A 24797-nucleotide genomic window follows, 5' to 3' on the forward strand; every position below is an offset into this window, starting at 1 on the left:
TCAGGAACATGCTGCACGGGTTTGCAGCCTCAGCAACAGGTATAGCACATAGCCTAGGTGTGGACTGGGCTGTAAACCACGTAGGTTTATGCGAGCACACGGTACGACATCTGCAGGATGGTGAAATTGCCTAATGATGCACTTCTCAGAACATATCCCTGTTATTAAGTGACACATACTGTATTTTAATAAGAAATAAAGCACTTTTACCAGCCTCAAATACTGAGAAAGAATTCTTGCCTTGCCAATTTCTCTTTTGGTGATTATTTTGTAGTCTTCCATATTAATTTCTAATTGTTTTGGGGACTTGGACCACAGGAAATGCTGTCACATTGGCCTGAGGTCCAGCATGCTTGAAAATCACACGCATTATGCTTTGTTTTTTTTTTTTTTTTTTTTTTTTTTTTGAGACGGAGTCTCGCTCTGTCGCCCAGGCTGGAGTGCAGTGGCGCGATCTCGGCTCACTGTAAGCTCCGCCTCCCGGGTTCACGCCATTCTCCTGCCTCAGCCTCCCGCGTAGCTGGGACTACAGGCGCCCGCCACCACGCCCGGCTAATTTTTTGTATTTTTTAGTAGAGACGGGGTTTCACTGTGTTAGCCAGGATGGTCTCGATCTACTGACCTCGTGATCCGCCCGCCTCGGCCTCCCAAAGTGCTGGGATTACAGGCGTGAGCCACCGCGCCCGGCCTATGCTTTGTTTTTACATTGGTCTCTGAAACACTGTTCAACAGACTCCTCGTCTATTAAAACACTCAAGTAAATTTCTGGTTCAGTTAACAGAAACTCATGGTGACAATTTGATTGATAGAGAAGCCAGTATTAAATAGAAAGCTTATCTTGGGACCGACATTCAATCTATACGAACAAATCAAAGCTTCTCGTCTTGTCACTTCATATGAAAGTGGCTAGATTTCCCCCAGATCTAGAAGGTATGTTTGGAGTTGGCTTAAATGCAGGCCAGTGGCTGTGGGCGGAGGATTACCTAGGTGCCGAGGCAAGAGACTGAAGGCAGAAACTGTTTCAGTATAATAAAGAAAATAGAATAAGAATAGTCATGATACAAATTAGATATAGAGATAATGAACAATTATCAATCATTATTAATCATTAGCTTTTAATATTACTCTTTGTTGCATTACTAACATAATCTAGTAATAACCGGCGGGTGTAGGGTCAGGTGCTGAAGGGACATTGTGAGAAGTGAATAGAAGGCAAGAGGTGAGCCTTCTGTCACACCCGCATAAAGGCCACTTTAGGGTTCCTTGGTCAAGTGGTAATGCCAGTGCCTGGGAAGGCACCCGTTACTGAGCAGACCATGAAAGGGAGTCTCCTTTCCTTGGAGGAGTCAGGGAACACACTGCTCCACCAGCTTCTTATGGAAGGCTGGATATCATCCAGGCCTGCCCGCAGTCATCCGGAGGCCTAACCCCTCCCTGTGGTGCTTCAATGCTCCTGCTCCTTGTCCACTTTCATGCCCCTCCCGTACTCCTGGTTCCTCTTTGAAGTTCGTAGTAGATAGCGGTAGAAGGAATAGTGAAAGTCTTAAAGTCTTTGATCTTTCTTATAAGTGCAGAGAAGAAAATGCTGACATATGCTGCCTTCTCTCTCTGCCTTGCCTACCTAAAATGTATCCTGTAATCACATGACTTGCTTCACCTTGTCAATCACTTAGAAGATTCACCCTCCTTACCCGGCCCCTTGTCTTGTATGCAATAAATATCAGCGAGCCCAGCCGTTTGGGGCCACTACCAGTCTCCACGTCTTGATGGTAGTTGTCTCTGGGGCCAGCTGCTTTCTCTTTATCTCTTTGTCTTGTGCCTTTATTTATTACAATCTCTCATCTCTGCACACGGGGAGAACACCCGCTAAGCCCCATACGGCTGGACCCTACAAGTGGCACCAGAAAATGTATCTGGGAAGCGAGGCAGCCCTGGAAGTCTGGCCATCGCGGGGGGCAAGGTGTGTGTGTATTAGCTACAGGTATCTCCTGCTGCGTCCTCATTTCCCAGAGCAAGGACTGGGTGGGCCAGTGTGAAGTGAGGGTGGAGTGTGAAAGGCACACGTGCGTCTATTTGCTACCTAGGCCTAGGGGTCGTGTGAGCTCGGCATCCCTCGCCTGGGCCCACACTTCCCACAGGTGTTGTGTTCTTGTACTCACGGAAAAGCAACCTGGGCCTTCAGGGCCTTTACTGATAAAACTCGCGCCTGTAGGCCCAGCTACTTGGCGGGCTGAGGCAGGAGAATTGCTTGAATCTGGGAGGCGGAGGTTGCAGTGAGCCGAGATCACGCCACTGCACTCCAACCTGGGTGACAGAGGGAGACTCGGTCTCAAAAAAAACCCAAAAACCAAAAACAAAACAACAAAAACTGAGTGGAAAGTCAAACACTAACAAGCCTTAGATTTTTGGTTACTGTAAAAAAAAAAGTTGCAAATTGCAAAGTCAATTTTATTTTCTTAATAAGAAAATAAAACCCTCTTGCCAATCAGGGAAATCCTGTGGGGAGAGCGGCTCCACTTGGAGATAACGGGCCCAGAGAAACCGCCTAAGGTGGGGCAGTCAGCACCTGGGTGCAGGTGCATCTGGGACCCGTCAGATCTCTACGCCCCGCGCAGGCTCCGGCCCCACGCCCAAGACCCCGCCCCGCGCCCGGAGCCTCCCTCGACGTGGCCCTGGGTCTGCACCGAAGGCCCCACCCCTGCCCTCGCCCAGCCGCGACCCTGCGCTTCCGGATCCGGGTTGTTGCGGGATCTCACAGTCTTTAAACCGCGGCGCCCGGGTGTGGATCCCTAGATGGGAGCCGGGGTTGGGCCGGGTGCCTGGCGGGTGGCAGTCGGGGCTGACGGCGGCGGCACTTTGCCGCCTCGGGCCCTGGACACCTTCACCCCGCCGCCTGCCCAGGCGGGCCGGCCCTGCCCGTCCACCGGCCGCCGATAGTCCCCGGCCTTGGGTCCCCGGGGCCGCTGACTGGCCTCGGTCACCTCCCGGGGAAGGCTCCCGCGCCTCCATCTGCCCCTCGCAGGAAGGGACCCTCTTCTTGCCCGCGAGGCTTCTCCGGGTGGGATCGTCCTGGCCCCCAGCCCTAAGGGATCCGCCCCCTCCGAGCATCCGCCGCCCCTCGGAGACCACTCCGGCTCGGACCGACCCACTCCAGCCACCGCTGCACGCGGAAGCGCTCATCCTCCCCGCCTGCCCCGTTCCCTCCCCCTTCTCCTGTGGGACAACCGGGGACCACAGCTCCCCGCTCCCCAGGTGTGGGGGTCCGACACGAACGCCTCTGCTCGCAGGGCGGTGAGCGCAGATCCCACGGGTCCCTCGGTCGGCGGTCAAGGCTGCTTCCGTTTCCATCCCGGACCCGACAATGGGCGGGAAAAAGAAGACTTTACACGACTACGCGGCGGAGTTCACCGACCTGGTGGTGAAGCACCTGATTGAGCACAGTGACTCTGGGGACACGTCTGTGGTGGAGACCCTTTACTGCAGGGCCTGCGAGCTGCCCGTGCGCGTGCGGAGGGACCGCATCCTGGAACACCTGTCCTCGGGCAGGCAGCACGGCCTGCGGACGCCCGTTCTCATGTAAATGTCAGTGCCAACGCTGGTGTTTCAGGAGACATCCCAGCGGGCTGCGGGCTATTTTAGGATTCTCTGCCCTGCAAACGTTTCCAAAGTACGTGGACAGGCCGCCTGATGACACTACGTTTACGGGATCTGCTAGTGGCTTGCCCACTTAGGGAGTAAACCCTGTGAAGTCTCGCAGTTTTGTTAAAGTGTGCGTGGCCACCTGAATGCTGCCTTATCACAAGCCAGATACGTACTGGTCTGCAGGGTAACTCCCCACTGTTGATCCTCTGAGGTGATTGTGGACTGGGTGCTGTGAGTCCTGCCACTTTGTTTAAGTGAATGTGTCTTTTGTCCAGCTCAGCCGCCTCGGATCTCGCTGCCACCAGCCTTACTGCACACCCGTGCCACCCGCCCTTGCCCCATCAGCCTCAGCCTCGGCTCATTCTCTCAGGCAGTCCCAGCATTGGCACGGTACCTCCTCCCGCTGTGGGCCACACGTCTCTGCTCCCTGTCAACCCTACTGCCACCAGCACCACCACCAGCCACTTGTCTGCCCAGGAGGATGCAACACCATCTGCCTCCGCCGGCCACCTTTCAGTGTTTCCTGCTTTCCAAGTAAAGATACCAGCAGTGCCCTCAGAGCAGACCAGCCAGAGGTTTTCTGAAGCCTCCCACAGGGTGCTCCCCGGAGGAGGCCCGAGATGCTCTCGTGACTTTGGAGCTGGGGTGGCTGGCCACCTTGGCCTGGCCATCTTTGGGGTGGGCTTCGGGAGCCCGGCACTGCTGCAGAGTGTGGTGGATGAGAACAGCTGCTGCTTGCTGTACGTGGTGGAGGAGCAGCTGTGTGACGTGGAGCGAGCCTTCAGAGCTGAGCATTTGGGCCAACACTAGAGTGGTTCGGGAACAGGATGCAGACATTGTCCTCAACGACCAGCGGTACGGTTTCAGTTGTCAGCAGAGGTTCACGGAACACCTGCTGTGTGCCGGGCACCGTCCTGGGGGCTGGAGAAATGGCTCTGAATGCTGCAAAGTCCCCATCCTTGTGCTGCTGAATTGGGGGCAGAGGCAGATGAGTAGATCTCAATGCATCAGTAGCAATAAGCTCTGCGGAGAGAACTCACGCTGAGTCGGGAAGGGAGGCTGGTGGGAGTGCTGTTTTAGGTGAGATGGCTGGGGAAGACTTGAGGAGGGGGCATTGGAGCAGGGACCTAGGTGGGTGAGTGAGATGGCCGTGGGGGTATCTGGGGACGAGCACACCCTACAAAGAGGACACTGAGTCTTCTCCAGGCCTTGATGTAGCCGAGTGGCCGTGCTGGCAGGAACGGAGTGAACGGGGTGAGGGCTAGGCAACGAGGTCCCAGGCCCAAGGAGCCTGGGGGCCACCCGGAGGCTTTGAAAGCCACCGGGGGTTGGTTTGGTTTGAGCTCACACTCAGGGGGCGGAGGAGAAGGACGCAGGGACACCAGTGAGGGGTACTGGGGGGCCAATGGGGCATGATGGGCCCGGACCAGGGCAGCAGTATGGCTGGATTTGGGATATTTTGAATGTACAGCCTTTGCGATGGGGTCCTGGCTTCCTCCCTTCACTCGAGCAGCTGGGTGTGACATGTCCACCCTGTTCATGAGCGGTGTCTCCAGCAACTAGAGCAGCATCTATACTTGCTGTCCACAGGGTGTGGACAGCCACAGCAGGTAAACGGGCTCGCGGGCAGCCACCCAGCCCTGGGGTCAGGCGCAGCCACTGTGTTCAGGCCTGGGCTGGGCACTGCCTGGTGTTTCGCAGAGCTGGCCAGTGCTGCTCACAGGGCAGGCCTGGCCCACCTTTGGTGTGTCCAGGTTTGGACATGCTCTTAATAGCGTAGCAAGGGGAGAGTTTGACCCCAGGTTGTTAACGCCATGTGGAGGGCTCTGAACGTATTAGCGGACGGTGTTGTGTCTCAGCAAAGCCCATTGCCACTGCGGAAGAACGTTCGTGAATGTTAATGCTTTGTGTGTTTTTGGAAAGTTGGCAAATTTTATTTATTTATTTATTTACTTTATTTATCTTTTGAGACGGAGTCTCACTCCTCTGACAGAGTCTCATCCTGACGGAGTCTCACTCTGTCGCCAGGCTGGAGTGCAGTGGCGCGATCTTGGCTCACTGCAACCTCCACCGCTGGGTTCACGCCATTCTCCTGCCTCAGCCTCCCGAGTAGCTGGGACTATAGGCGCCTGCCACCGCGCCCGGCTAATTTGTATTTTTAGTAGAGGCAGGGTTTCACTGTGTTAGCCAGGATGGTCTCGATCTCCTGAGCTTGTGATCTGCCTGCCTCAGCCTCCCAAAGTGCTGGGACTACAGACGTGAGCCACTGCGCCCGGCCTGCAAATTTTAGTTTTCAGTTGTCTGTGGCATCTGCTTTAGGCAGGTTTTCACACTTTTCACTCGGGTATCACATTCACAGAATGCACACGTTCATACATGATACACACAGCAAAGTGCCCGAGTCGGTGTGTTTTTTACGAACTGCACGCACCTGTGTGGCCAGCCTGGAGATCACAGTCCTCGGAAGTCCCCGGGCTCCTGTCCAGCCCACACCTGAGGCTGACCTCTGTAGGCTGAGGAAGGGAGCATCTTTTTTTTGAAAGAGTCTTGCTTTGTCACCCAGGCTGGAGTGCAGTGGCGCGATCATGGCTCACTGCAGCCTCAACCTCCTGGGCTCAAGTGATCCTCCTACCTCAGCCTCCTGAGTAGCTGGGACTACAGGTGTGCGACACCAAGCTTGGCTAATTTTTTTTAGTATTTTTTCTAGAGATTGGTTTTTGCCATGTTTCCCAGGCTGGTCTTGAACTCCTGGGCTCAAGTGATCCTCCTGCCTCAGCCAAATCTCAAAGTGCTGGGATTACAGGCGTGAGCCACCGCATCTGTCCCTGAGGATCTTAATAGAATTTGACTCACAGAAGCCTATTCTGTGACTTGGCTGGGATCTGTATTTTGTTCCTCAAAATTAGCAAGTTAAATTCTGAAATAAGTCATACCGGAAATGTTTTCACAATTTACTTTGTTGAGGCCTTTTTCTTCTGTTATTCTCGTGCCTGAGATGGTTTATAGAGTGGTATTAGCAGCATGGATTCTGGAATGTTCTAGGTCTCAAAGCACGCTCTTAACATTCCACTTTATTCCTGCAGCGTCTCAGGAGTAGTTGTTTGCTGCCCGCCGGAGGCAGCTTCTGAAGTCGTGAGGGATGCTCTCCGAGCAGCTATGGGCTGGGCTGGCTGAGGTGATGTCTGCACCCGTGCCCAGGTGTCTCAGGGAGAATGGGCTTCAGGGAATGGGCTTGCCTGCTTCATCTCCTGACTCCTCTCCTAGGCGCTTTGATCCGGTTTTCCAGTTCTTGCACAAGCAAGTTTGTGTCAGCCACGCCCTGGGGAGGACCCACTGGATCACCGCCGTCACAGCCTGTTCCCAGCGGCCTCTCCGGCTTCTCTAAAGAGAGCAGGTGGGCATCTGCGTTATTGGGGGAATGCACAGCGTTGTGGCATCTGTGTCCATGTCACGTGGTTCCCTGTGACCCAGAACCCTCCAATGCTTCTCGCCAGTAGCTTCCCTCGAGACCAGAAGCGAGAGCTCACCCTCCCTTGTGTCCAGGTGGGACTTTCTACAATGCTGCTGTGCACGACGTGGATGCCGTATGCATGTTGCTGGGGGAAGCCACTCCGGACACTGTGTTTTCTCTGGGACATGTCTTCTGCCCAGGTAAGAGTGGGCTTCACTGTTGCAAGGTGCTCCTATGGCCACCGAGGCTGGTTGAAGATGTAGCACAGGCTGGGGCCCCTGTTCACGATTCCTCCCCCACTCCCAGCTTTGGGGAGCAGATAAAGTAACATGGAGCACAAGTAAAAAAGATGACTAAATGGTCACGTCACTGAATCCCTCAGGCATCATGCAGGAAGTATTTCACATCTGATGAACTTTGAGAGTCACTGTTGTAGTAACCATTTCTCCAGCCCCTGCGATGTGACAGGCCCCCTGTCGTTTCTCAGGTTGCAACGGTGAAGAAACACAGTCCCGGCTGGAAGTCACCGCCAGGTTGGGATGCACACAGATTGGCAGATCATCACCGAGCACCAGGTGAAGGCGGGGCTGGGGATGCTGGTTCCTAGGTCCTGGCCTGGCAGCAGAAGCTCAGAGTGGGTCCTGAGGGCTGCTGAAGAGGACAGATTATCTGTTGCTTTATGACACACCACACACTTGAAACAACAGCCACTGGGTAGTTAGGATTTTGCAGCCTGGACTGGGCTTGGCTGGAGTCCCTCTTCTGGTCTGCCCGGTAGTCACTCACGTGACTACAGCCAGCTGGTCAGCGGCCTGCCTGGAACAGCCCCACCAGGGTCCCAGGGCCGGGCCCCGCTGTCACCTGGGTTCTCTTCCGTGTCGTCCCCACGCCTCCTCAGGTCCCCACAGCAGCGTGGCCACACATTTGATGGCCTCGGGGGACCAAAGTAGAAGCACTGAGACATCCTGAGGCTTGGGCCGGGACTGACGTGGTACCCCTCACACCACACTTTGTGTACTGGGGCAAGTCCAGGCCCAGCCAGCACCAGCGCTGACTTCTCTCAGTGCCCGCTTCACTCTGTCTTGTCAGCACCCCCTTTTGGCACTGCCTCCCCCGTCTGCCCAGAGTTCACCCACCCACCCTGCTCCGCTGGCCACCACCCCGATCCCAGCCGTGTCCTCATCCTGGCTGTGGCTGTCTGCCTGCAATCTCTTCCCTGTAAGACCTCAGTTGGACCAGGTGCCCGCCTGCTCTGAGCTCTCCAGAGCACATGTGGAGGCCATGGTCTCCGCAGACCCCGCGGGCCTGTCACCGGTCGAGGGTCTTGACTGCACGTTGTCCAGGTTCTTGGCCTTTTGAACAAAGAATTGGACAAAACACCCAGCAAAGCAAAGAAAGGATGAAGCAACAAAAGTACGAAAGCAGGGATTTATTGAAAATGAAACACACTCCACAGTGTGGGAGTGGCCCGAGCAGCAGCTCTAGGGCCGGATACAGAATCTTCTTGGGCCCAAATACCCCCTAGAAGTTTCCCATTGGCCACTTCATGCTCACCTCATGTAAATGAAGTGGTTGCAAAAAGCAACCCGTCAGAGGCTGGAGTGAAGTTACAAAGTTATACTTCTATGCAGATGAAAACTCAGCCTGTAATCAGTCTGATTGGTGTGAACAGCGACCATTCAGAGGCTGGAGTGAGTGAAGTTACAAAGTTGCAAACGAAGACTTGACCCACAATAAATCTGATTTGTTGCAGACAGCCAGTTTCCCATCTGCCAGGCAGAAAACGTGAGTGGGGTTTGCAAAGGCCTCTGGTCCTTTTGTTACTTAGGAGTGGAAAGTTAGGGTTTTCCCTTCAACATAGTTCAAGGAAGTTGTGAAACAGCCTTAGGTTCCCTGCCTCCAGACCCTAATCTCCTGCCTCAGGCCCACGGTTGCCGCACCCCGCAGCCCCACTGTCCTCTTGTCCACTTCTCGCTCTTCATCAGAAGGCCAGACAAGTACCTGTCTGGGGCCCGCTCCCCGGGTGGGACATGGGGACTGGCTCTGCTAGGCTCATGGCTGTACCCCCAGGGTCCAGAAGGTGCCTGGGCCCGGGACCGCCAACGCCACAGAAGCTTAGCAAACACGGAATTGGACTGCTTGCTGGGCAGCGTCCCCGTGCCTCTCAGGGACCCATTTTGGAACAATTTAGAGTTAATTTTCTATTAAGGACCAGTTTCTGTGTAACTGCTTGGCTATGCCTTTCGCCCACTGCTTCAGTTAAAGCAGTGAGTTCAGGCCGGATGTGGTGGTAATCCTAGCACTTTGGGAGGCCCAGGCTGCAGGATCACTTGAGGTCAGGTGTTTGAAACCAGCCTGGCCAACATGGTGAAACCCGTCTCTGCTAAAAATACAAAAAACTCAGCCGGGTGTGATAGTGAATGCCTGTAATCCCAGCTACTTGAGAGGCTGAGGCAGGAGAATTGCTTGAACCTGGGAGGCAGAGTTTGCAGTGAGCCAAGATTGTGCCACTGCACTCCAGCTTGGGTGACAGCAAGATTCTCTCAAAAACAAAACCAAACAAAACAGTTTATCATTTGCCTAAATCAACTTTTGTATCATCTAAAGTTTTCTTATGCTTAGATATGGCCGCCTTAAAAGATGCAGATGCTGTTGTGATCAGCATGAAGTTTCCCTGTGAGGCCATGGTCAGCGTGGACATCAGCCAGCACTGCACAGACAGCTGCAACCAGGACGTCAGCCAGCACCGCACAGACAGCTGCGACCGGGACGTCAGCCAGCACCGCACAGACAGCTGCGACCGGGACGTCAGCCAGCACCGCACAGACAGCTGCGACCGGGACGTCAGCCAGCACTGCACAGACAGCTGCGACCGGGACGTCAGCCAGCACTGCACAGACAGCTGCCACCAGAGACTGGAGGTGACCCCTGCCCTTTTCCACCCTTCGCCAGTCCACTGTGAAAAGCTGGGTTGATTGTGCGGGTTAGATAGAGGTCATCAGCCGGGTTGATTGTGCGGGTTAGATAGAGATCATCAGCCAGGTTGATTCTACAGGTTAGATAGAGATCATCAGCTGGGTTGATTGTGTGGGTTAGATAGAGGTCATCAGCTGGGTTGATTGTGTGGGTTAGATAGAGGTCATCAGCTGGGTTGATTGTACGGGTTAGACAGAGATCATCAGCTGGGTTGATTGTGTGGGTTAGATAGAGATCATCAGCTTGGTTGATTGTGTGGGTTAGATAGAGGTCATCAGCCGGGTTGATTGTGTGGGTTAGATAGAGGTCATCAGCCGGGTTGATTGTGCGGGTTAGATAGAGGTCATCAGCTGGGTTGATTGTGCGGGTTAGATAGAGATCATCAGCCGGGTTGATTGTGCGGGTTAGATAGAGATCATCAGCCGGGTTGATTCTGTGGGTTAGATAGAGGTCATCAGCCGGGTTGATTGTGTGGGTTAGACAGAGGTCATCAGCCGGGTTGATTGTGCGGGTTAGATAGAGGTCATCAGCCGGGTTGATTGTGCGGGTTAGATAGAGGTCATCAGCCGGGTTGATTGTGCGGGTTAGATAGAGGTCATCAGCTGGGTTGATTGTGCGGGTTAGATAGAGATCATCAGCCGGGTTGATTGTGCGGGTTAGATAGAGATCATCAGCCAGGTTGATTCTGTGGGTTAGATAGAGGTCATCAGCTGGGTTGATTGTGTGGGTTAGACAGAGGTCATCAGCTGGGTTGATTCCGCAGGTTAGATAGAGGTCATCAGCTGAGTTGATTCCGCAGGTTAGATAGAGGTCATCAGCTGGGTTGATTCCGCAGGTTAGATAGAGGTCATCAGCTGAGTTGATTCCGCAGGTTAGATAGAGTTCATCAGCTGAGTTGATTCCGCAGGTTAGATAGAGGTCATCAGCTGGGTTGATTCCGCAGGTTAGATAGAGGTCATTGGCCGGGTTGATTGTACGGGTTAGATAGAGGTCGTCAGCTGGGTTGATTCCGCAGGTTAGATAGGGGTCGTCAGCTGGGTGCCTGGGTCCCAAGGCGTGCTGCAGATGGAAAATCAGAATCCCTTGGGCATCACCGGGTGGGGCATGTCCCTGTCCCTTGGCTCCCTGACCCAGGCTAGCCGCTACCAGGACTCCTATCGAGAGCTCTTCAGACACTTTGTCAGAACCCTTAAAGGTGGGTGACGTTCTCAGGAGGAACCTGGGATGTCCTGATGCTCAATGGGTAGATGCCTTCCAGGCTGCAGTCAGTGCAGATGATATGCCAATTTCAGGTGGAAAATTGCATTCCAGATACCGGGTTCAGATTTGAAATTGTCCATCTCAGTGATCATTTACGTTGCGTGTACTTGAGGGAGATTCTGAGAGATGCTCCTTTGGGGTTCTGTGCGTGTACCATGTTGCCTGACACGTCCTGAGAAATCTTCTTAAACTCTGAGTTTATAAAATAACTACTTCTGAACTCCTGAGATCTAGTGGATACCATGTGTCCTGGAAGATAGGACACTTTCTACCCTCTGTCAGTCCTGGGGGTGACTGGGAACCAGAGAGGTTGAGCAGAATTCCTGGACCTGGGTGGGGCTTGTCCAAGAGGGGCAGGTGGTACTCTCTAGGATCAGTGTCCCACCCAAAGGCCAGTGGCCCCTTCACATGCCCCAACAAGAGGAAGACTATCTGGCTCCGAAGTGTTGGGTTTTTTCCTGAATCTGTGCAAATGTGCAGGGAAAGAACCTCCTGAAATCACCAAAGAGCAGTTCCTCAGGGCCTTCCGGGTGACCGTGGCCGTGGAGCAGTCGTGGTGGAACCGGTCAGCTGTGGACCTGCCCTGAGAATTGGCAGAGGCCTCCGTGGTGAAGACAGAAGCTCCGTGAACCAACCCGAGGCTGGAGCCAAGATCCTGCCCAATATCCAGTTGCCTGTTTCACTTGTCACTGTTACTGGGAGAGGGAGACAAAACCTCATGGCGGTCTTGTCCTCACTGGAGACTCAGAAGGGGAAGCATTGGGAAACCATGTATGTTTCATTTCTGGTGTAACCAGGCTTTTCAGGATGTGACTTCAGACCAAGGACACAAGTTGGGCTTGCTTAGCTGTTTTGTGTTGTGCGCAGGCCTCAGAGATGTTCTTCCTGTCAGAGTTCCCTTGGCGAGGCCTTGGAGGCCTCTGGTTGGCTCTGTCAGGAAGAGGGCAGGTCAGGGATTGGGCGGTGTAAATTGACTCAGAAACCTGCGGTTTCAGCTTTTCTGTGGCAAACAGGGCCGAGGGCTGGTGAAGCTGTTAAGACTAAATGTCGCATGCATGAGGCAGGCTGCAGGCCTCCTTAGGCCTTTTTTGGGGTAATTACACCAGTATTTAAAAACATTTTTTTTTTGTTTGTTTTGAGACGGAGTCTTGCCCTGTCACCCAGGCTGGAGTGCAATGGTGCGATCTCGGCTCACTGCAACCTCCGTCTCCCGGGTTCAAGCGATTCTTCTGCCTCAGCCTTCTGAGTAGCTGGGATTACACACGTGTGCCACCACACTTGGCTAATTTTTGTATTTTTAGTAGAGATGGGGTTTCACCATGTTGGCCAGGCTGGTCTCGAACTACTAACCTCGTGATCCACCTGCCACGGCCTCCCAAAGTGCTGGGATTACAGGCGTGAGCCGCCATGCTTGGCCTAAAAAACAATTTTCTTGAAGAATCCGATTTTGTGCATAGTAATGACACAGCACCATTCCTGAGAAATAGGAAATATGTGTGTGTGGTATGAAAAGCCCATATTCTGTTCTTGTCACCTGAATCTAGGCTTCATCTTTGGATGTGAACGCGGGAATGAACAGTGGCTGTTTTCCACCCAAAGGGGCGTGGAGACCTTTTGGAAACGGGCCTTCTCCTTTCCATTTTGCAGCCGGGGGTGGGTGGAAACCTTCCTTCGAAGGGTAGTGCCTTGGGGAGCAGCAGACCTGCTCTGAGTCCAGCTTAGCTTTCCAAAATTCTGTGTGGAACTTACTGGAGATGTTTTTATATATTTGAAAATAATGGCCTGTATTTCTCACGCTATACTTAAAAAAATAACTAACCTTTTAAACAAAGATATTCAAACTCACCCTTGTGCTGAAAGCACTCACATTTCTGTGTTCATTCCTGAAAGGGCGTTTTAGAGTCCCCGTTTCTACGTTCTGTGTGGCACCCTCTTGCCGAGGGAACATCCAGGATCCCTCCACTTCCTGTGTAGTTTGAGGCCTCAACACCTTCATGATCCAGAGTCCTGTGGCTATGAGGGGGTGGGCCCACCGCCGCCCAGCCCTCCTTGGTGGACGTGGGGACAGGTAGGAGCCTAGGGAAAGGGGTGAGCGGGCTCTGGTGTGACGGCGTGAGTGCTAGCCAGGAAGGTGGGGCCAGGGCCGGGCATGGCACCTCACCTGTGGGGGAACTCGGCGGAGCTTCCTGGCGGCATCTCCCCCTCTTGCCTTGGTCCTTTCTATCTTTGTTTTAGGCCAATTTCTAAAAAGACTGAGGCCTCCTTCAAGGTTGAACAGATTTCTAGAGCCTTATTTTTGCTGTGACAGGTCCCTAGTCCCTGTTCACAACTCTGAAACCAAGAAACCTGAGAACCAAGAGAACTGAAATGAAGCCCGTTGGTCTCAGCCTGGCTTGAGCCACCATAAGGCTCTCTGCTGCCTTTTGTTTTCTTAGGTTTTGCTGAGAAATGGGAGTGCGTTCTGTGTCGGTGTTTGTGACGCCCTGAGACCCTGCTTGGCCTAGCTAAAGTCCAGAAGGCCTGGGCCCCACAGGGCTTGGATGAGGGCTCATGGGCCTGTACTTCAGGAGGCCTGAGAGGCCCGGTCAGTCCCATGAGGCTACTCGGCTTGGCCCGCAGGTCCTCCGAGGCACAGGGCAGAGGGACACCCCAGGGACCCATCAGACTCACGACACGGAGAAACTCAAGTGGGGTGCCAGGGCCGGCCACAGAGGCCACGGGCTTCCTGCCTGTGAGGAGCCGCCCTGTTTGTCTGAGCCCTTTGGAGATTTAGGTTGAGTCATGAGAACCGGTCATTGGAACATACACTTTATTATGTTACAAAAACAAAAATCCCCACTGAAACACAGCTAAAAAAATAACACATTTTCCCAAGATTACATTACCAAAAACAGTTGTTATGTCATTGGAGGGCGTCCATTAATACTGCTCGGAGAAGCACGATCTTACACGAAAAACACGGATGGGATTTCCTTTTCATCTTAAAGCATTAAAGTGCTTTAACTGGTAACAGAGGAGTGGATGTTTGTGCGTTGGAGACACTGACAGTTCTGAGTGACAAGTGGCTCTGTGCCAGGATACTGCGGGTCGGGCTCCTGGGTACAGCAAGGGCTTCCCAGCAGCCCAGGCCTGGTGGGAACCCTGGGGGAATGGGGGAGAGTCGCTGTTTCTGACCACAGCGACTTGGACAGATGTGAGCTGACCTGCCTGGCGAGCTCCTTCTGCCTTGCCTCTCTGAGCAGACTCAGGACCACTGCCTGTGCCCCTTGGCCCCAGGAGTGCCAGCGGCCTCCCTCCCACCCCTGCACTGCTGGGAAAACCATCCGCCTTCAAGATTTATTTGTTGATTTGTTTAGTTTTATAAAAACATATCGCTTAAAGGATTCTTGTTCCTGGGAATTTGCATTTTCTCCTGACTACGGCGAAGTCTCAACTCTGTTTACTTTCACAGCTGCTTCTCCAGTGCAAGGAGGCTGCATGGGCTCCCTGGACAGGTGCAGCTGGGGCCATCTGGCTGCTCCGTGTTCTGGCCGGCTTCCTTGGACATCTGGCTGGGGTTCCAGTGACAGCTGCCCCTGGGCCTCTCCCAGCCCCCCCAGCCCCCCCAGCCCTTCCCAGGAGCACACTACAGGGGCTCTTGGGACAGCCTCACTGGACTCAGGGTGGACAGGTAACGTACCTAAGAAACAAATCAACAAGCCCTCTGGAATTGAAGCGCATCTGCGCTGGGCTGAGGAACCCCGGGTGTCGGGATGGGCCCCTGCGGCTCCTGAAGTGGAACATGGGGGCAGAGTGGGGGCTTCAGGAGGTGGCCTCGGGTAGCAGGTGCCCAGCCCCCAAGAGATGGGTGTGGTGCCTGGGGCATGGGTCTTAGCCTTTCTGGCCTCAGCTTCCTCATCTACGAAATGGCAATAAGATGGAGAGCTGAGGTGACATGCAGCTGGGGTGGCTGCGCCACCCTGGGAAAGCCCCGAGTCTGCTGCTGCTGCCGCTACTGACTGATGCCCTGGGCGTGGGCACCTTTCTAGGGAGATGGAACCCTAGAAGCTAAGCGGCCAGAGCTTCCTGCCCTTCAGCTGGAAGGAGCTGGAAGGAAGGGCCAGGCCCTCGCCCTAGCTGCAGCCAGATCCCCTGAGAGCCGACAGCCCTGTTCCTGCTGCCCCCACAAGCGTGCACCCAGGTGACTGTGTTGTCAGCGGCCCCCGGGGAGGTGGACGGTGGGAGAGGGACGCCTGCGTCTTCGTAGACCGGGTACCTGCGGCAACACCAGTCGCTGCTTTTAAATAAGGGGAGGCTGGTGACGGTGATGCCACTTAGCAAGATGGAGTCCTGATCTGGGGATGGGGGCTGTGTCTAACCTTGCTGTGCCCTGGGGGGCTTAACTGCTTTTTCTGGGAGATGTTAGTGGGGGAAGCTCCTAGCCCTTAGGACCACACATACCCTAGGCACGGGGTGTGGAGCTGGCCGTGCCAGAAGGGGCCAGGCAGCCTGCACTCTGGGTGGTGTCTCGGCTTGCGTGGGTGAGGGCTCCCACTGGCCCACCTGCCCGCAATGAAGGGCCTCGTCACACCCGTGAGGCCCCCCAGGGGCTCCGGTTCCCTGCCCTGAAGCTGTGCTCCGGGACGGTCAAGGTTCGGCCACCAAGGCTCAGGCTGCTCCTCGTGGATGGAGGAGGCCCCAGAAAGGGCCTGTGCAGACTCTGTCTCCCGGGGCCTACTAACTCCCTGGGGTGCTCCACGAAGGCCTAGAGCCCCCCACACCTACCTCAGTCTGTTCCCTGACTGCCGCCGCCTAGAAAGGAAAGCAATGCCCTCTGGACCTTGCAGTGCTAGAGAAGGTGGCCGTGGCAAGGGAGGAACTGCTCCCATGGCAGAGCACTCCTGTGGATTTGCCTGGATTTGCCCTTCCTGGGGTTCTCTCTAGGCTTCCTCCCCACCCGGCCTTCCTGGGAACAAGTCCTGCCCACCTGGCTTCTCACTCAGCTTCCTCAGCCTGGCTCACGGGCGCTAGGTTGAACTCCAAAGAGAATGCTGAGAAAGAAAGTTAAAAAAAAAAAAAAAAAAAACCTGACCCACCATGTAGAAAAGGGTATCATTTTATCAAATATTGACAATTTCCAGTCCTCTAAGGACAGGCTGTCCCTTTCTGCTGAGGGGTCCCCGAGGAGAGGCGACTGTGGCCAGGCTGAGGGGCACTGGCTGAGGCGGTACCAGATGCTTCCCTGCGCCTGGGAGGGGTTGCGCCCTCCCCAGTTTTCTCCAATTTCAGCAACACTGTGTTTGTTGTTAGGGGCAGGAAGGAGGCGGTCCTGCAGAATACAGCGTGCTGGGGGCAGAGGCCAGTCCCAAGTCCAGCAGAGAGAGTCCCCAGCCCCCGGCATGGGCAAGACGCAGTTAGGGACATTCCCTGAAAATACACTGGTGTTTCAGACACAGTCACTTGGCTGCTCACTACTATCCAGAACCAAAAGATGTCACAAAATACTTTTTGGCAGTCCATCAGCAAAGAGGATCCTTTCCTTTGGAAGGACCTCGCCTGGTCGGGAGATGACAGTCTCTAGGATGAAGCCTGGAGGTCGGAGCCGACGCTGCGGTCCCCACCCACGCCTGCCATGGAGCACGCCGGGGCAGTGGCAGGGCTGAGAGTGGGCCAGCCCCCGCCCCACAAGCCCAGCGCTAGGGCAGCTCCAGAAGGTTCTGCAGGTGACTCAGGCTGTCCACAGGCGGCTTCGGTGGCTGGGCCTCTCCTGGGGCCGGTGAGGTGCCTGGGGATGGGCCGGACCTTGCCTTTCCCCGGGCACAGCCTGGAGGTCCTGCCTCCTGAGGCAGTTTTGGACACACAGGAAGGAGAGGGGAGGCGGCTTGGGTCTCTGGGCGGTGGCGCAGGCTGCGGCCAGGCGAGGCCCTCAGTGGATCTCGGCCTCCGTGAACTCCTCCTTGATGGGCTGCTTGCGGGCCTTGCAGTCGGGCAGGTCGAAGCCGAAGTCCGCCCACTCGTCAGGGCCGCCGCCTGGGCCGCCGCGGTTGGGGATGGTGATGGTGTGGCGCACGCGGAAGTGCACGGCCTCCATGACCCGCTGGCGCTGCAGTTCCCCTGAGCCGCCGATGGAGATGGTGGCCGCGTTGCTGGAGCGGAGCAGCTGCTGCGCGGTGCTGTAGTCGTGGCCCTGCTTCAGGTCCTGCAGGCCCCGCCAGATGGTCATGCGGTACTGCTCGGGGATCTTCAGGGCCCCCAGGTCCTGCGAGAGGCCGGCGCATTAGGGGCAGGGGGCAGTGGGGCAGGGAGAGCAGGGGGGGCCGCCCTGGGCCTGGAGGTCCGGCCACACCACACCCTGGCCCCTACACCCCCAACCAGAGTAGGCAGGAGACGGGGGAGGGGGAGAGCCCACCAGGGTCACTCCTGGCCTGTGCGGGGCCTGGGCCCTGACCTGGGAGTGTTAGACATGGAGCCCCCTGAGCACCTACCTGGCCCTGGGGAGGAACTGCCTCCCAGCCTCAGGGCAGGGCCCTCCTTGGTCTCCATGTCCCTGCCCCCGGGAGCGGACCCCCAGCGCATCCCTGAGCTCCCAACACCCTCTGGGCACCACACCAAGCACACACATCACTCAGGGGAGGCGAGGGTTAACGTGACCTGGAGCTGGCTCAGCGTGGGTCACTGGGGACAGGTTGCGGGGAGGGCGGTTAGTGGACACAGACGCGGCCACTCTCTGCACGAGGGACAGTTAGGCTGAGCAGCTGGCCCCAGCTCGCACTGACCCTCATCTCTGTCTGCAGCCCCAGGCTGGGGATGGTCTGGGACGGGCCTTGGACCTGGGCCGTGGCAGTGGCTGGGGGGCAGGTTCCCACCAGAGGGCTTGCTCTTCCTTGACTGACAGTGCCCTGTGGTTCACACCGTCCTAGGCTACCAGCAGGCTTTGTACTCCACTAGACTGTAACCCAAAGACAAGCCGTGGCTGTTTAATCATGGTGCCTGCAGTCAGCTGCCATGGGTGCCAAGAGCTGTGTGGCCTCGGGCCAGGTGCTTGCCTTCCCTAGGTCCCCTTTCCTGTCTGTGTAAATGGCGCTGACCTCTCTGTAAATGGCACTGAACTGGACTGACTCCCTCGGGGCCTTACATTCTTCTGTTCTTTGTGCCTTGGAAACAGCCCATCCCCTAAAATCAAAGGCACACTGGCTGCTGGGAGTCCAAAAAGGCTCAAATGACCAGTTCAGCATCCGGAGGCCTTGGGCCTGTGTCCCGCGCCACCAGCCGCGTGCCTGGCTGCACCTGCCTAAGCTCTCGAGAGTCAAATCATCGCATCTGCTTGCCCGTGGGAAAGGGTTTCCAAGTTTCCCAGCCACGAGAGCAAGGAAGAGAAGGCTCTTTGCCCTCCGGACAGGGGCCCCTCCAGCTACTGCCTCTGCAGAGCGGGGGCCACCCGGGCGTTACCTCGATGGTCAGGTTCTGCAGGTGGTAAATGCTCTGTAACCCTTGGGAGGTGAAATACTCGATGCAGTTTGGACACCCCAATCCTGTTAAAAAACTGCAGAGAGAATTTGAGAAAGGAAGCAGCATTAGCTTCCGAGCACAGGGCTGCGCGAGCCCCCGTCTCTGAGAGTGGCCTGGCTGGGGCGGAGACTGCCACTGTCTCCGAAGGGTGGCTCCAGCCCACAGGTGGCCACGGCATCCCTCGGGGAGGGGGCGTGCTCAGCTGGGGACAGGTCAGTGGAGGACCCCGGCTTTTTGTGCTTTTCCTCTAAGTGGACCATTTCCCCAGCATCTGCAGATGCTTCTGCCCTGACTGTCCCGTCCCGCCTGTCTGATCCAGGATTGCGAGTGGTGAGCACACAGGGTGGGGCAGGGCAGCTGACATGGCCAGAAGGACAGAGGTGAACAGACAGGGTGACAGCACATGCTCAGGCCCTCGGCAGCCCACGCACCTGACGAGGCTGGGGTCGGCGTGGTAGGGGGGTGGCGGAGTGCAGTGGGACCCCGAGACCATGGACTGGGTGCTGTGGCTGCTGCTCATCTCGCCGTTGGCTGGCACTGCATGGCCATGGTTGTTGAGCATCCCAGGGCCTGGGTGAGAGGCAGGTGGGGCCATCAGGGCAGCCAGGCTGGGCATCCAGGTGCAGGCTCCAGACACCTCTGGACACCAGGGAGCCATCCCAAGGCCTGGCGATGTGACGCTGGGCATCACCCCTGCCAGCTGGAGGCTTGAGCAAGGGCTGAACACCTGGGGCCCTGTCTCCTCGCCCCGCCTAGTAGGGACAGGGGTGACTGTGCATATGGGGCACTGGGTTGTAAGGGCAATCGCAGCTGGCACTGGAGTGCTGGCCACATCCCAGGGCCTCAGGAAACACCTGGGGGTGCTTGCTCGCAGCACTGGGAACATGCTTGGTCCTGCCCACATGAGGGCCTTCCAGGGGAAGGGGGCCCAAACTCTATCCAATGGAGCCCCCGGCTTGTGCTGGGGCCCCTGATGAGGTCTTGCACCATTTAATCCTCACAAGGAGTGAGCCTGGTACTTCTGTGGCCATTTGCTGATGGGGAAACAGGCTGTGTAATGTTAAGAGCCTTCCCCAAGCTCCCTTGCCTGCCAAGAGGCAGTGCATGCATGTGGGTTCCACGCTCTTAACCACGCCCCCCTCCACCTCCCACAGCCAGGAGTGGGCAGAGAGGGCTGTCCGTGGCTGCGCCTCCTGCCCAGAGGGTGGAACCGCTGGAAGGAGCCAGCCACAGAGACACCTGCCCTGGGTCCCGAGCTGGGTGGTGTGTCCTGAGCCAGGCGCCCCCAGTGGGCCTCCCCGCCCTGCCCGTGGGCCCGCACTGCCCAAGGGACTCACCCACGGGCCCCAGGTTGGGTGTAGCTGCCGAACTGTGCGGGGGAGGCTGGCCCACCAGCTGGTTGACGGAGGGCAGCTTGTTCATGCCCCCGTGCACCTTGTTCATGGGCGAGAGGACCGGCCCGTAGGACGGGGGCTGTAGGTGACTCCTGCTCAGAAGCAACGGCTCGCATGGGTGGGAAGCAAGGCAGCCTCGTGCCCACCGACCACCCATGCCCGTGATGCCCCCATGCTGCGAATGGGTGGAACCTCTGATGTCAGAGAGTGGCTTCATCCTCCCCCAGCCTCCCTGTCCCCAACCATGGCCATGCACGGCCACCGGGCCTGCGCCTGAGAAGGACACTGGCCAAGGCGGGGCCGGGAGGCAGGGGGATGACCTGTGCCACTGGCATTGGACTCTGGTCTTGGTGGGTCATGGTCACTCTGGCCACCCGTCCTGGCCTTTCCACTCAGCAGACATTTACAAGATCCCTCAGTGGCAGTGGCATAGCAAGGGCCGTGACCCGGGGTCCCAGGGCAGCCCCAAGTGCTAGAAGGCTTCCTGGAGGAGGAGATGTGGGGTGGGCCCTGCTGCCTGTCCCTGGCAGATGATGCCTTCTGGAGGGGTTTCTGGTCCTCCTGGCCTTCTCCTGGGGGGTTAAGCCATGTCCTCCTTCCCCACACTGATGGTGGGCTAGGGTTGACTCACGGCCTCTGTAGGAGCTGCTGCTGCTGCCGATAGGAGTCCACCAGTGGCTGCGGCACCAACTCCATCAGCTCCAGGCTCTCTTTCAGCTTCATCAGGATCTCAAAGTTCTCCCGGCCTCGCACCTGAGCACAGAGGAGCAGATGCTCTGCCCACATGCCCCAGACCCCCATGGGAGGGGGGTGGCCGCAGCCTCAGGAGGACCTGGGCTTGGCAAAGCATCTGTCCTTTCTGGGGGTTCCCCAGCACCCCAGAGGCTCAGGATCCCCTGATCTTCTTTCCTCTTCCCAAGAAGCAGGTCTAACCAGAGCCCCTGACTCAGTGGAGGGGTCTCCTGTCCCCAAGAACCATGCCTGCTCCTTGTGGCCCCCAAGCCTCCCTCTTCCTCCCCCACCAACAGATACTGGGTTTTTAAAAACCAAGTCTGTCTCTCTGTCTCTCTGTCTCTCTCTCTCTCTTTTGACAGAGTCTTGCTCTGTCGCCTAGGCTAGAGTGCAGTGGCATCATCATAGCTCGCTGCAGCCTTGGACTCCTGGGCTCAGGTGATCCTCCTGCCCTCAGGTGATCCTCCTGCCTCAGTCTTCTGAGTAGCTGGGACTGCAGCTGCACGCCACCACCACGCCCAGCTAATTTTTGTAGAGATGGGTTCTCACCATGTTGCCCACTTTGGTCTCAAACTCCTGGGCTCAAGTGATCCACCCGCCTCAGCCTCCCAAAATGCCGGGATTACAGGCATGAGCCACTGCCCCCAACTGGGGCTCATTCTGGAGCTCAAAAAACAGAAAGTTCATATCATGGAAGATGACTCCCAGCCAAGCCTGTGCCGATTTAATTCACCTGTTGGAGGCCACATGTGAGAGGCACACTCATGGGAGCCGGCCGCGGCCACGGGTCCTGGCCAACGTTAGGGTCCTGGATTCTTGCTGAACTTCTACCCTGGTGGCACTCCACACCACCCCACCTGTGCTATGTACACATGGCTTCATTGTAAATGGCATGACGCTGGGTTTTGGGGACTGAGGGGCTCTCAGGAATGCCCTGCAGTTGGGTCCTGCTGGTCTGGCTCTTGCAAGCAGGTTCTGCCCTCTGGACCCTCTCACACAGGGCTGGGCTCCTCCCGCCCCCTCCACCATGGTCTCTAGAGTCCCTCCCCATGGCCCAGCCTGGGCTCAGCAGACGACAGAGGCGAGGCAGGTCTCCCGGCCGCCGTGCAGGAACACACACTCACCTGCAGGTAGTACGTGTCCTCGTCTCCATGCCGCCGCTTCTTCACGCCGGCGCCAAGGGCGGGGACGGCAGGGGGGCTCTGCTTGAAGGCTGGAAGGCCAGGCAGGGCGGGCGGGGTGAGCAGGCAGGACCAGAGGGTGAGGCCTCCTTCCGGGAGGAGGGAGACCTGCCCCACCCTTGGGGCCAACTGATTCTCCAGGTGGGTCCGGTGGTGAGCAACCCACAGGGACGGGCAAACCTGCGGTGCCACCCAGGCCTCTGAGGTGCCCTTGGCCCAGGACAAGCGACTTATATGGGGGCTGCTCTCAGGCTCCGTCAGGGAGGAGTCTGGGCGTGGGGGGCCGTTCAGGGGCTGGCCCTGTCCCTGGGACGCGGGCTCACATTGTGTCCTGCCAATGTGTCCCCTTCCCCTCCCACACGCGTCCAGTTCCCCCGGCCGGCCGCTCACCACGCTTGCTGGCAGCCCCGTTCTTGGCGGAGCTCTCGTTCAGGGCCTGCTGCTCCCGGTAGTGGTCCTCATCGGCTTTTCGGTCGCGGCCAGGACAGGCGCAGATGCGGCCCTCAAAGGACCGGCGGCCCAGCACCTGCCCACTGTCGGGTGGGCACAGCCAGAATTGTGAGCTCAACCCTGCCCACCCTCAACCTGCCCACCTTCCCCACCCACCTTGGACCCTGCAGGACCGGCCTTGTGAGCCCTCGGTCACCACAGAGCACCCAGTGCCGGCAGCGAGCGTTCCCGCTAGAGGGAGTCAGAGGCTCAAAGCTGCGAGGCTGCCCTGAGACCTCGCCGGGGACTCCCACCTCCCTCCGGAGGCCCAGCTTGTGCCCAGGCAGGCCCTGCAGGCCAGGGGGCGGTTCCTTCCTCCAGCAGCACACCCCAAAGTCTCTTCCCCAAGCTGGCCTTGGCCTGCAGGTCTCCATGACAGCTCCCCTTCTCCCCCGGCCGTGCCTGCCCAGCCCTGTCCCACCTCCACCCCGTGTGCCCGGGACTCACTCCCGCGTCTCCAGGGTGATGATGATGAGGATGGGCCGCCGGTTCATGCCCCCTACACAGCTGCTGTTACACATGAAGTTGTACAGGATGGTGGTGAATTCCGTCCCCACCTGCACATGGGGGAGCAGGGAGAGGGGCTAGCATCAGCACGCAGCCCCAATCCACTAAGGTGGCAGCCCCCAGCTCCATGTCTGGTCCTGGCTCCAGGTAGGCAGGGGGATGCCCTGCTCTATAGTTGTTGCCATTTGTATATCTGTCCACTCATTCATCCATCCACCAACCCACCCCATCCATCCATCCATCCACCGAACCCATCTATCTATTCATCCATCCATCCATCCATCCATCCACCAACCCCATCCATCCACCCACCCCATCCATCCACCCACCCGTCTATCCATCCATCCATCCACTCCTCCATTTATTATCTACCCATCCATCCACCTACCCATCCATTCAATATCAATCCATCCATCCATCCATCCACCCACACGTCCACCCCCAACACCCACCCCATCCATCCATCCATCCATCCACCCACCCCATCCACTCCCCCATTTATTATCTACCCATCTATCCACCCACCTATCCATTCAATATCAATCCATCCATTCATCCATCCACCCATCCACCCACTCCATCCATCCACCCCCCCACCCACCCACACATCCACCCCCCCACCCACCTACACATCCACCCCCCACACCCACCTCATCCATCCATCCATCCATCCATCCACTCCCCCCATTTATTATCTATCCATCCAACCGTCCATCCACCCACCCATCCATTCAATATCAATAAATCCATCCATCCATCCACCCACCCACCCACTCACCCACTCCATCCATCCATCCATCCATCCATCCATCCATCCACCCACACATCCACCCCATCCATCCACCCATCCACCCACCCACTCCATCCATCCACCCATCCATCCATCCATCCATCCATTCATCCACTCCCCCCATTATCTGTCCATCCATCCAACCATCCATTCACCCACCCATCCATTCAATATCAGTCCATCCATCCATCCATCCATCCACCCACCCACTCCATCCATCCACTCACCCACCCCCACATCCACCCCCAACACCCACCCCATCCATCCATCCATCCACTCCCCCCATTATCTGTCCATCCATCCAAACATCCATCCACCCACTCATCCATTCAACAATATCAGTCCATCCATCCACCCACCCCATCTACCCATCCCTCTACCCACCCATCCATTCAACATCCCTCTACCCAACCATCCATTCACCCACCCACCCACCCCATCCATCCATCCGCCCACCCTATTCATCCATCCGTCCACCCACCCATCCATTCACCCATTCACCACTCCATCCATTCATCCACTCACCCACCCACCCCATTTATCCATCCATCCATCCATCCACCCACCTACCTACCCATCCATCCATCCATCCACCCCACCCACCCCCATCCATCCACCCATCCACCCACTCACCCCATCCAGCCACCCATTCATGAAGATCACTGAACCCCAAGCACTGGGCTGGTTCTGGGTTCTGGGAGGGCTCAGACCTGGTCTCTGCTCTCAGAGAAGCACAGAGTCCTGTGGTCTGTTTGCCCCAACCTTTTCCCCTGACACAGGCTGGAGGTCAAGCCCAGATGCTGGGTGTGAGTGTGCCTGCACAGATTTTGTGGCCCTATGTGTGTGTTGCATGCTGCGGGCTCACCTGGGCAGAAAGAGGAACCAGA

The 24797-nt window shown here is 56.9% G+C and overlaps 2 protein-coding genes across 9 annotated transcripts in view; one reads left to right on the top strand and one right to left on the bottom strand.

Moving 5' to 3' along the window:
- The first annotated feature begins 2721 nt into the window (after positions 1–2721).
- Positions 2722–13174, top strand: LOC129524706 (uncharacterized). Of its 7 annotated transcripts, none has more exons than XR_010132599.1 (7): positions 2741–4497; positions 6907–7036; positions 7137–7293; positions 7581–7668; positions 9716–10375; positions 10554–10832; positions 10977–13174. XR_010132599.1 is itself a non-coding variant. In XM_055351471.2 (6 exons), exons 1-6 carry the CDS (start codon positions 4470–4472, stop codon positions 11861–11863), a joined length of 756 nt encoding a protein of 251 aa, XP_055207446.2. In that variant the 5' UTR covers positions 2723–4469; the 3' UTR covers positions 11864–13174. The 7 variants fall into 7 exon arrangements, 2 of the variants coding, with proteins under 2 accessions (XP_055207446.2, XP_055207516.2); XR_010132600.1 differs by having other exon boundaries at positions 7140–7293; XR_008668642.2 differs by lacking the exon at positions 10554–10832 and having other exon boundaries at positions 2722–4497; positions 7186–7293; positions 9716–10014; positions 11810–13174.
- A 2449-nt stretch (positions 13175–15623) lies between these two features.
- The window catches only part of TP73 (tumor protein p73), an 80081-nt gene continuing 70907 nt past the window's right edge, over positions 15624–24797 (bottom strand). The window contains exons 7-14 of one of the 2 annotated variants that reach the window (XM_055351044.2): positions 23061–23170; positions 22515–22657; positions 22068–22156; positions 20843–20964; positions 20155–20303; positions 19249–19387; positions 18758–18851; positions 15624–17567 (exon numbers count right to left, since the gene is read on the bottom strand). In XM_055351044.2, coding sequence (XP_055207019.1) covers positions 17235–17567; positions 18758–18851; positions 19249–19387; positions 20155–20303; positions 20843–20964; positions 22068–22156; positions 22515–22657; positions 23061–23170 — 1179 coding nt within the window. In that variant the 3' untranslated portion in view covers positions 15624–17234. The remainder of the gene's footprint in view (positions 17568–18757; positions 18852–19248; positions 19388–20154; positions 20304–20842; positions 20965–22067; positions 22157–22514; positions 22658–23060; positions 23171–24797) is intronic. The other variant, XM_055351157.2, reaches the window with a different exon arrangement.

The sequence above is a fragment of the Gorilla gorilla genome, chromosome 1, assembly GCF_029281585.2.
Source record: "Gorilla gorilla gorilla isolate KB3781 chromosome 1, NHGRI_mGorGor1-v2.1_pri, whole genome shotgun sequence".
NCBI lineage: Eukaryota > Metazoa > Chordata > Mammalia > Primates > Hominidae > Gorilla > Gorilla gorilla.